General features: G+C 45.3%; 1 protein-coding gene across 2 annotated transcripts in view; it reads right to left on the bottom strand.

Moving 5' to 3' along the window:
• The window catches only part of TMEM245 (transmembrane protein 245), a 66170-nt gene extending 64113 nt beyond the window's left edge, over positions 1-2057 (bottom strand). For both annotated transcript variants that reach the window (XM_036433089.2, XM_036433087.2), the window contains exon 1: positions 1401-2057. In XM_036433089.2, coding sequence (XP_036288982.1) covers positions 1401-2009 — 609 coding nt within the window. In that variant the 5' untranslated portion in view covers positions 2010-2057. The remainder of the gene's footprint in view (positions 1-1400) is intronic.
• Between the last annotated feature and the right edge of the window lie 10326 nt (positions 2058-12383).

The following is a 12383-nucleotide window of genomic DNA, read 5'->3' as shown; positions in this document are numbered from 1 at the left end:
GTTTGGCTCAGTGGATAGAGCGTCGACCTGAGAACTCAAGGATCCCAGGTTCAATTCCGGTCAAGGGTATGTACCTTGGTTGTGGGCACAAACCCAGTGAGGAGTGTGCAAGAGGCATCTCTCTCATTGATGTTTCTGACTATCCCTCTTCCTTCCTCTCTGTAAAAAAAAAAAAAAAAAAAAAAAAAATCAATAAAATATATATTTTAAAAAATTAATAGTACTCTTTATTGATAAATTGGCATTCTTGTGCATTAAATATCCACTTGCGCCGGGACCGGTTTGGCTCAGTGGATAGAGCATCGGCTTGAGGACTGAAAGGTCCCAGGTTCGATTCCGGTCAAGGGCATGTACCTTGGTTGCGGGCACATCCCCAGTAGGGGGTGTGCAAAAGAGGAAGCTGATCGATGATTCTCTCTCATCGATGTTTCTAACTCTCCCTCTCTCTTCCTCTCTGTGAAAAATCAATAAAATATATTAATAAAATAAAATAAAATAAATATCCACTTGCTTTTTAAATATCTGAATGAACTGGTCTACAATCTGATCTGAGTTAGGAATTGTGTCGCTCGATTATCCTTGAAGTCCCTTCCAATTCTAAAGCTCCCCAATTTTCTAAGAATGAGCCCAGAGTGATCCAAGAATCAGGAATCTACCTCTCTTCCACCCAGTCTGCTTAAGTAATCCACAGGAGGAGATGCACTGAGGTACAGCTGTGCTTGCACAAAGTAAGTAGCTCCAAAGAAGCAGAGTGCGGCCAGGCTCAGCACCCGGGGCCTGGCACAAAGTACAGAGAAATCACCTGTACTGAGGGGCAGCCCCGGACTATGAAGAAACCTTCGTTTCAAGACTTGAGACACTTGAGTCAACGAGTCCCCTGCTTGTCCCTAACTAGCCCTGGCACGGTTAGAAGTCACCTCTCCACTCACGACATGCTAAACGAGCAACTCTTAAGGTCCCTTCCAGCTCTGACATCCAGAAAAGTCCACCTGCTCCCACCGCCGTGACCAGGAATAAATTCAAGTCCATTTGCTGATGCTCTGGAGCCCCCACCTGCAAAGCGGGAACTGTGATCCCCAACTGGGGGCGCGCGTCCCCCTAAAGAGAACCTGCTAGGATGGGCGCGGGGGAGGGAAGGGCTGGCTGGGAAGCTGTTTCCAACCACACCCGCCCTCCCGTCGGAAGGAAGTGCGCCAAGTTCCGCAGATGCAGATGCTGGGGAAGGAAAAAAGGGAGGAAGGCGGGGGCTGCCGCTGCCGCACAGGGATGGAACTTTGGTCGCCCTTGCACCTGGAGATGGAGCTGCAGAGTCGCACCCCGGGGCGCCGGGGCTGCAAAGAAGGGGGTGCAGCGCGCCCGCCGGGAGCCCGGAGGGAGGGCCCGGGCCTTGGCTCACTCACCCACAGGCTGCTGAAGTAGTCCAGCCCGCGGCAGATGAGCAGGCCGGCGTGCGCCAGCAGCACCTGCACGCCCAGGTAGCTGCCCAGGCTGTAGAGGCCGTAGAGGAGCGGGCCGCCCGCGCCCAGCAGCAGCAGCAGGCGGCGGCGGCGCAGCGCCTGCTCGCCCAGCGCCTCGACGCCGTAGTCGGCGAAGCAGAGCGGCAGCAGCAGCGCGGCCAGCAGGATGGGCGTGCGCGCGCGGTGCAGGCGCAGCAGCCAGCGGCGGCCCCGGCGCGTCAGCGAGTTCTTGAAGGGGTGAAGGAAGGTGCCGCACAGCACGGCCCACAGCAGCGGCCGCAGGAAGGCCTCCAGGATGAAGTAGACGAGCACGGCGGCGGCGCAGCACAGGCACACGAACAGCACGGCCCCGGTGTTGTAGAAGGCCTGCTTGATGGGCTTGTCGAAGCGGAGCGCCAGCACCGCCGTCCGCGGGGTTTCGCCGGCGCTGCCGCTGCCGCCGCCGCCGCCACCACCACCACCCGGCTCGGCCGCGCGTGGGGCTGGCGTCCGGCCCGGGGAGTCCCCGGGACCCGACACCTCGGCGGGACCGCCGCCGCCGCCGTCGGCCATGGTGCCTCTGCTGCGGCCGCCCAGAGGCGGTACTGGGAAGCCGGAGAGAGTCACCAACGAGAAGCCGGGCGGGCGGCGCGCGGCGTTGTGGGAGTTGTAGTTCCGATTCGGCAGCCGAGCGCTTACAAGGGCCTTTGGCAAACTACAAATCCCAGAAAGTGTAGGGAAAACCCCTCCGCTCCACTGGATCCAGGTAACAGGTTTCTGAGTTCAAAATCTTATTGGAGGAAAAGGAAGGGGGAAAAAAAACAACAACAACAAAAAAACTCCCTTCTTCGATTGGTTAATGTCAACTTTTCGGCAAGCGGAATCCCAAAAGTGGCACTCCATTGACAGATGGAAAACCCAGGTTGCAGATTAGAATCCCGAGGGGGAGTACTTATAAAACACTTGATTCCCCGGTTCTATTTGGCAGGATTTTACTTAGCGATTATCTATGTCAGGCCCTGTTTTAAGCGCCTCATTCCTATGAACTCAATCCTTAGGACAACCCCACAAAAAAGGTGGTGTTATTATTGACCCTTTACAAAGGGGAATACCGAAGCACAGAGAAGCTGAATATCTTGCTGAGGTCAGACAGCTAGGAGGTGACAGAGGAAGGATTCTAACTCAGAGTCTGGCTCCTACTTCTATTATCTTAACTATTTTGCTAACTGGACTGACAGGGATCCGTTGGCATATTTTTTAAAGCTCCTCAGAGAACTGGACTGTGCAATCACTGTTGACAACTGTTGGTGCAGGTGGCAGTGCGGGAGCAATCTAAACTCTAGATCAGTCTCATAGTACCACTATTTCTTTTTGAGACCTGAAGTCGGGTCAAGTAAGCCCCCAACCTCATTCCTCCCTCCCGCCTCCCCCTCCCCCCCAATCTCTTCCCTCCCTCCTCCCAAGGGTATAATGATAATAGAAGCTCTCATCTCAGAAGAGAAAAAGGAAACTCTGGGGTAGAGCAAGTTGCTTCTGTTCTGTCGGAAGTGTCTTACAATCCAAGTTTATCTCAAACAGCACCTTTATTTAAAAAGGAGGATGGAAGGAAGGAAGAGCAAAGAAGGAAACATTTACCAAGTACCCAATATGTGAGTGCTTCAAAACCCTGCAAGTTTACCCTTTCCAGTTGTCAATAAGTTTTAAAGTAAAAGAAAAAGTAATTCCTTTCCATTTTATTTTTGGGTTTCAGGTCACAGTTCTTGCTTTCCAAGTGGTCTTTGAACTCTGACTTATTCTGTAAATATTTTGCTTCAGTTGTCCTGCATTTTGCTTTGCTTCTTAACTACTTTGTATAGCACTGCTGAGATTATGATTACAAATTATGGTCACATTTGCTTTTAGTGTCCATTTTACACTGATTCAAACTCCCATTTATATAACAATAGTGCCTCAGTCTCCCTCCCAAAAAATGCTCAGTAATTTCTAGGGAATCTCAAAGGGATACCTCACATATACCCAGAAACATGAGTCAACAACCACCAGCTAGCCTGTGTCCACCCTGCTACCCACACAGCCCACTGGGTTCAGTGCCTATCATAAGATTGTCAGAGCCTTTGTCATTATTCCCAGATCTTGAATACTCGTGTCATTATTCTAATCTTCAGGATTCCAAAGCAGAGCTGGGTTCCACTCACAGGTGGGGAGGAAGTCCTTCTCCCTAACTTGCATACTCTTTGCTCTTTTATTACTCAAACCCTAAACCAGGTCACTTGTGCCCAATGTATTATATCTCCTGTCATGAAGCGTTCCTTCCAGATCTAACTTTTAGTCCTCTAAACCACAGAGTTTCAAAACCCATCCAAGGGGTTAGTGAAGGAACAAAGACTAAACCACCCACCTCCTCCTCCAACCAAAGACTCTGCTTTCTTCCTCTAATTACAAAAAGATCCCATCCTATATAATAAAAGCTTAATATGCAAATTGTCCCCTCAGGTGGTTGTTCGACAGGGAGTTCTACTGCTCGCTATGATGTGCCCTGACCAGCAGGGGGGCGGGGCGGAACATGTTAGTGTTAGCAACTCGGAGCTGACAGCAGGCAGCAGTGGGGCAATGGGCCCCAACGAAAGTGGGGCTGTGGAGCAGGTGAGTGAGTGGCACCAAGCAAGGTTGGTGTGAGTGGGGTCCAGTCCCTAAAGATGGTAACCCCTGCCCTGCTCCCAGGTGCTAAGGGAGCAGGGCAGGGGTCCCGCCCCATCGATCGCCCACAGGTGAGATTGTGGAACAGGTGAGGGGGCAGCATCAGGCCATGGCAGTGTGCCAGGCGGGGCTGTCGGGCTGTCAGGCTGGGGGCTCTAGCTTGGGGGCGGGGGCAGCTGGGGTCTGATCCCCGCAGGCCACCCTGAGGGACCCTACCCGTGCATGAATTTGTGCACCTGGCCACTAGTATTACATAAAAGCATCTATGAGTGCCTGCAAACAGAAACTGACGTGCATTGGACAGGAGGGGTAATGTTGCCTAAATTGTGTTAGGGACCCAGCTCAGCAGATCAAAAATGCCCTGTCTTGGCACTCTGCTTCCAAGTCCCAATGAAAGGCAACATTTCAGCTGTTTTAATAGAACTGACACTTCTCCAGCAGGATTTCTACTTGAGAACCTAACTCCAACAGAAATGAAGATTGAAGCACTAGACCACATGTGTCAAACACAAGGCCCGCGGGCCAAATCCATCCCGCCAGGCCTTGCAATGTGGCCTGCACCGCGCTGTCATCACTGCACTCCGCTGCATTTTCATCACAATGACAGTTTATGACTGTTCAGTAAACCATTCGGCCCGCGATTTAGGCTGGATTTTAGATTTTGGCCCCTTCTCTGATTGAGTTCGACACCCCTACACTAGACAAGGGACTGGCGTTTATATGGCCTAACACAAGGAGGCTGCTTTCCCACAGGACTTTGCTCACCCTCTGATGGCACTCACCACACTGCAGCCAAAGCTGGTGGTTTACATGGCTTTGCTGCATTTCCGTGTCCCAGCAACTGACACAACATTGGGAATAGTTCCTGCCCCCAGGTTCCTGTCCTTCCAGTCTGTGCCATCCAGCTGCAGCTAACCTTCCACCCCATGTCAACAAGGATAATGGTATCAGTGTGTTAAAGGGCCAGTGAAAAGATTTTAAATTGGTTCAACCAACTTAGTTGAGACCCATGTACCCAGAAAAGAGCCAAATGAATAAAAAAAACTTGGGAAATTCTTTGGGGGGAGAAAGAGGAGAGGAATACTTTTGTAAAAAGTCTGCAAAGTGACTCCAATTTCCTCTTCTAGAGTGTGAGGAGGTTAGCAGGGAGAAGGGCATTTGCAAGGTATATTTTGTGATTAGATCATTACTAAAAACCAGAATTGCTGGTCTGGAGAGTGCCTGGCCTTAAGTGTCCTTTACTGGTGGCGCCTCATCTTTACAGGGGTGATTTTTATCTGGAACATTTTATCTGGAATGGTTGAAATGTAGGAGTTAGGGATGAGGATTTGGAATTCTTAGCCCGCCCCTTCCTCGGCTCTACTGGCAGCAATACTCCAGCCAAAGCGGAGGTCATCTATAAACAGCCAGCCTCCTGCTCCAAATCAGAGCAAGACTGAGAACCAGAGCGTGGTGGATACATTTCAAATTGGCCAGACCAATCCCTCTTTATTTATAAATGAACTATGTTCATCTGAGAACCAACTCCTGCTGGCTTTCCATCCTAAGAGTCACTTATTTGTACCCTCTTGACACCCCTCTGGTGTCATTGCCCTTTTAGGTCACTCCAATCAACTCTCTGCATTGCAACCAGCATGATCTTTCTAAAATATAATCTGATCCCTTCAAAACCTCCTTACCCTGTGGGAAGGTGTCCAAACCCTTGACTACAAACATCCAAAGTCCAAGATGAGGGACCTGCCTCCCTTCTCTCAGTTCCCTCCCTGTCCATTATCCCCCAGCAATGTGGTGGCCCCCAAAGATATCCAGAGTATAATCCCCAGAACCTGTGAGGTGTGTCACTTGACCTGGTAACAGGCACTTTGCAAATAAGATTAAGATTTTGCAATGGGGAGATTATCCTGGATTATACAGATGGGGCCTAAGTGTAATGACACGAATATTTATGGAGTGGGAGGGAGGTTAGACTACAGAAGAGAACTGATCTGACCACAGAGGTGGACATGGGTGTGAAGGGAGACCCACCCCTGCCAAAAGCTGGAAGAGGCGAGAAAGGACCTTCTCCCTTGTGGTTCCCAGGAGAAAGCAGCCCTGCCAACACCTTGGTTTTAGCTCCAGAAGATTCAATTCTGACTTCGAGCCCCCAGAACTGCAAGAGAACACCTCTGTTATTTTTATAGCAGCAGTAGGAAATGAAGACAAACCTTGCCAAAAGACAGGGTGGTCCGCAAACACAGCCTGCTGGTCTTCCTTCTGGGGTTGCTCTCCCCTTTCTTGGCAATGCTTCTTCACACCCTTCATCTGCTTTCCTGGCTCTTCCTTCAGATTCAGCATCACCACCGCCTCCTGTTTTCCAGGCTGCCCCAGGCTGGGTGAGGGTCCCTAGCCCAGGTCTGCACCACAACTGAGCATTTTCTTATGGCTCTAGTCACCCAAAGGCATTATCGTGGCGTTTATGTGTCTGATTCCCTAATGAGGCTTGTGAGCCTCTTAGCATCAGAAATACAGAGCTGTTCTCCCTGGAGTCCTCCACAGGGATTGGCACAGAAGAGTTCTCAGTAAATGTATGTTGAGTGAATGAATGACAAATGATTAAAACTTCTTGACCTCCTGGATACAGATGGTTTTATTCATTCCATCTCAGCTGTCTCTTCTTATCGCCTGTCCCCTGGCCCTTACACCTGGGACTGAGCCCTAAGAAATTTCCAAGTCAGGCATCAATTAGGGTCAAGACAGACATCTGGGCTACCCACTGAGAATATGGCAAAATAAATATCACAGGGGAACAGTTAATATGCAACACAAAACACAAAAACCAACAAAACGTATTTTTTTTTGGGGGGGGGGGTGGTGGTGAGGATTAGAGCCCATAGTGCAGAATGTGGTAATGTCTACTGGTAATGCTTTCTTAACATTCCTTGAGTTTCCCAACTTCGCCCTGGTAGTACCAGCAGCTCAGCTATTACATCCTGCAAATCTCAGCACCTTTTTGGTGATTCATAATGCTCTACAATCAAACTTATTATGATTTAGTTACCAATATGGCTGATCATTGAAATCCTTACAGCTAGTTCTGCACCATTAACTACAAAACACACTTTAAGTGGGATTATTATCCACTTACTATTTGAGAAAGGTATTAAGCTGAAGCTATAAACATAGACTTACTTTGCAAATTGTTTCTCTACAGTGATTTTTCACCTGATTGCTGCAACACGATCTCCCCCTTTGTCAGATAAGACTGGGCTATGGGCTTCTTAATGTCTGTAACTTTGGGGAGACTTTACTGATGAAAGGATGTAAAGCAAACAAACAGAGAAACAAAAATGCACCAGAGCAAAGCAATAAGCAGTCATAAACTATTGTACCTTTAATTATATCAACAGGACGAATGTCAAAACCATGTTGAGAATTTATATTTTAAAGTTTAAATCTAGTTAATTATATTGTAACTGTGACATAAACCTCTAAGGATAGAAGTATTTGTGATGGCAAATGGACAGTACAATCATTTAGGTAGCATTTAGGAATATTGCTACAGTTACTTGACATAGATAGAAATCCATGTATTTATTAGTAAGGTACCTCACATCTTAAGAGTAAAAATTCACATGGGACAGGCTTATAAATATACATAAATCTCAAAATCAATCACAATCGAACATGAGGTACATAATTATTACAAAACAAATACAGCCCATCAATGTCTATTGAAAGGCATCATGTTTACAAAATAGTATTTTATAGACAATCTCAAAAAAGTATATTGATACTCCTGGAGCCAGACTGTTCCAGCATGTTGGCGCAGCTGTGGGAATAAGGCATGTGGAGAAGCTGCATTCACTCTTCCAGGTGGCCAGGCCTTGCTATGTGAAGACATGGTAACTGCTCTAGTGACCCAGGTTAAGGCCACAACCCCTTCAGCACCCCGAGACCCGAGAGAATTGCTCACTCTCCAGAAGAATGGAACTGAACAGCTACTTGCCCAATAGCAAATATCTGGAGAGCAGGGGGGAGTGGGTTGAAAATATTAATAAAAAAAATCAGTATACTTTAAGTGAAAGATTCCAGAGATGAATGATTCCCTTAAATGTGCAGCCCTATTTGAAATCACATCAGCATAGCCACTGTTTTTATGAAAAGGAACTTATACTCAAGTTATTTATTATACATAGAAACAAAGAAGTCCAACTTGAAACTAAGTAATTGGGTAACTAGAGAAAGAACTGAATTATATACAAAACGGGTATGGGATGCATCAACATGCCATGTACTCAGTTAACATCTCAGTTTCTTAACTAATAGTGTAGAAACATCAGACTCAACAATGACACTTTATACGTTCTTAACAATTCGTACAATGTTGATTGGAGGAAGCAAAGGCTTAATAAAGGATCCAGGAATCCTCTCTACAAACTAAATTTCTATAAACTCCAGGGTCATTTTGCCTATAATACATACAATGTTTTTTTGCCTCGGGTTTTAAAGCATCCAAGAGATCAGAAACAGAAACCACCTTGGCAAAGACCTTCAGATGGTCATGGTATGTACATAGAGGCATTTATGTACAAACACACACAGACCTCATCTTATATGTACAAATCTATATACAAACACCGAGAATAACCTGTTCACTGATCATAACCAATTCTGTTTAGAGAACAAAAAGGCATACATTTATATACAACCAAATATACACATCTCAGCCTTGAGCCTATTGCGGTGGTTCTCAAAGATTTCTCCATCATGACACATAAGGTAGATGACATTGTCACATGTGTAAAACTATCGGCAGCTGCAGCAGATTTTGATAAAACTTTAAAAAAAAATGTCTGCAGGGAAATAAATTACTGTGAAATATGGTAATCCCCACCATGAAGAGCAATTCATCAGTGAAAGTCATTCACGCTGCCACAGTTTAGGTAAAATAAAACAGCTGCTTACCCAGCGCCGACTTGACTGCCACCACTTTCGCATCAACTCTGGGAAGTCTATCAGATGTATGTGTTGGGGAATGCTATTATCAGGATAACAATTCATCACCTATATTTTATAAGCAAATTGCTGACTTCAATATTTTTGCAATTAACCAGTAATGCATTACCAGCGGTGTACTTGACAATTGATCCTGATACTTAGACCTGTCTCCTGAGCAAGGGAAACCTACAGACCAAGGGAAACCTATTTTTGTATGGTCTGCAAGCTAAGAATGGTGTTTACATTTTAGATGTTTTTGTTGTTGTTAATCTGCATCCAAGGACATTTTTCCATTGATTTTTAGAGAGAGTGGAAAGGAGCTGGGAGATGGAGAGAGAGAAACATTGATGTGAGAGAGACATCACACATCAATGTTGATTGGTTGCCTCCCACATGCACCTCGACCAGGACTTGGATTGAAGCCTGCAACCAAGATACGTGCCTTTGACTGGAATCAAATCCGTGACCCTTCATGCATAGCCAATACTATATTCACTGAGCCAAACCAGCTAGGACTAGATTCTTTTGTAATCTAAAGAAAAATATTTGTGACACGTAAAATTTAGGTGAAATTCCAATTTCAGTGTCAAAAAAAATTTATGGAAATACAACCATCTGTGCTCATTGGTTGATGCATGATCTATGACAGAGTTGAAACAGAGAGTGCAAAGCCTAAAATTGTTTTGCCATCTGGCCCTTAATAGAAAAAGCTTGCTGAGCCCTAGGCTAGAGCTAGGGCTAGTGGTCATCTCTCTCAAACACAGATCCTTTATGTAGACAGTAAACTTAATTACAGAAATAGTAGTAAAAACCCCTCAGGATGGAAATCCACTCGAATTGTCCAAACTTCCTGATTTCCTTAACGCCAAAAGCCAACTTAAGACAGTTATGGCTCCTGCGTTTTGTCTGAAATCACGTTTACCAATTCACCTTTGAGATGACTGGGGAGCAATGAAAGGGCATTGGACTCAAAGATAGAAGACCCGGGTTTTAGGCAAGCCATTAAAAAAAAAAAAATTAACCAAGACAAATACATTTTAGTCTTGTCCAATCTGTGTGTTAATTTTTAAAAAACTCTAAAAATGACTGATAAAGTAATCAAAATATTTTAAGAAGAAAAAAAAAGCTGGTAGAAAACAAACAATGGGTCTTTTCATTGTAAATTACTAAAAGGCAGGGGAGTGGGAGAGAGAGAACAAAGTACCCAGCTAATTTGAGTGTGGATAGTGGGCTCCACTTAATAAGTTTCAATGTATGTGCATGAGGCACGAATGGGAAATAGTACCACCTCCCTAGGCCTCAGCTGCCCCTTTGTAAAATAAGTGCATTGGATTAAGTGGTCTCTAAAGTCTTTGCCAGCAGAGGTAATTTGTGCCAAATGACTAGCCTCAGTTTTTTCATTTGTATAATTGGATTGATAGAACCTATGTCCTATGGTTGTTGTGAGGATTAAATGTGTTAATCCACACAGAGTGCTTAGAACAGCACTAAATACAAATAGCTAGATTATTCTACAAAAACACAGGTGGGTATCTCCTCTGTACCAAGTACTATGTTAGAAAGTTGAATGCAGAGGTAAAATAGAAATTGATTCTCTTACATTAGGTGAGAATGAATGAACTTGGACTCTACAGGGTTTAACTCCCATGTGTCTATAAGTGGATGACTCTCTGAGATGATGTTAAATGCTGTTCTCCAACCCAGTTCTGTGAATTCTCATTTCTAAACAATGATCATTGGTAAGACTATCAGATATGTTTGCAGGGCAAAACAACATTCTCACTAACCATCTTTTTATTTATGTTTAAAAAAAAAATCTCATCTTAAAAAACTTTCTATGCCTAATCCCACAATCTGCAAAATGTTGGATTATGAGTTCAGTGTTTGCTAAAGAGATGATTTATGGTTTGATCATAGGTGGAAGAATATAAAAATGTTAGCCAGTTTGACAATATATATGAAATACAAGTCTTCTGTTCCAAAGAAACTTGCCACAGAAGTTTATTCCTTCAACACGTTTGCTGAGTGTCTACCACGTAGTAGTGTGTGTTCCAGTGATGAGTAACAAGAAATGGCTACTCCTGCAGAAGGAGGAGGAGCCAGCAATTACAGTAAAGTGTGATGAGGAAGCCCAGTGTGCCAGAGGAGCACTTGGCAGGGACCTAAATCTCCCTAGTCCAGGGGGTTGGAAGAAGAAATATTTAAGCTGTGGCCTGAAAGATGAGCAGGAGTTCGGCAAGCACAGGAAGTGGATGGAGAATGTTCGGGCACAGGGAACATAAGAGGTAAGCAAGCAGGTCTGAAGGACCGAGAGCTGGGTCATAGCAAGTGAGGAGTGGTGAGAAAAGAAGATACCGGGAGGTGATCAAAGTGGCTTGCATTTCACACTTACAGCAGTGAGCAATCATGGGAGGTTCCAAGCACAAATGTGCAAAACTGGTAATCAATGGGTGAAAACTGGTAGGACCAATGTGTGAAATAAGTAGCTTGACTTGAAATGTAAGCAGAAGGGAAATCCATTAATTTATTGCTTCCCTGCCAGCTACAGAGACTAGTGAACTAAGTCTCTCTTTAGATTTAAGCTATTTGTAGCTGAGATGTAAGACACATAGGAGAATGAAACTGAAAAATATTGGCTCTCTTATTTACAACGTGGGTGCCTGCACACTCAGGATCTTCACTGCTCAACAACTAGTATAGCTGCAAAGGTGAAATTACAACCCAGCCTCGGCCATGACCAGAGGGCTTAGTTAGGCAGTGGTAGTCAGGTGGAACCAGGGACTTAAACCACATAAATCCTACCTTGCTTGATGTCCTTTAACCTCTCCCCACCTACAAGGAGGATTAGTTCTCCTACGTTCCTCAGATGAGCTTGGTGAACTGGGCAACGTCACAGGAATCTCAATGTTTTTCTTCTTTCTGTTCAGTTCAGAAGAATCTGAAAGCTCTCTCCAAAGGTGGATTCTCGCCTCTGACATGAATTTCAAGGATGGCATTAGAAACCAGTCTCCAGTGTTGTTTAATAAAAAAAACCCACAAAGTTGGAGCAAGCTTTAAAGCAACAAGGCAAACCAGAGGACTCCAGAGCTCTACAATGGAAATGCCTCAGCCGCAGAACCACATCCTTGGATTCTTTTCTTCTAAATGTGCTGCTAACACAGACATTTGGACCAAAGGGAACCTTTATGTTTCTTTGAAAAAAGGAACTCCGATAAGTCAAAACATTATTATAAATTATACTGACTGCCAATCCAATTCACAAGTCTGAATGAA

The sequence above is a fragment of the Pipistrellus kuhlii genome, unplaced genomic scaffold (genome assembly GCF_014108245.1).
Source record: "Pipistrellus kuhlii isolate mPipKuh1 unplaced genomic scaffold, mPipKuh1.p scaffold_m20_p_12, whole genome shotgun sequence".
NCBI classification, from domain to species: domain Eukaryota; kingdom Metazoa; phylum Chordata; class Mammalia; order Chiroptera; family Vespertilionidae; genus Pipistrellus; species Pipistrellus kuhlii.
Note: the sequence above shows the minus strand (reverse complement) of the source record. Positions and strands in the feature narration are given on the sequence as shown.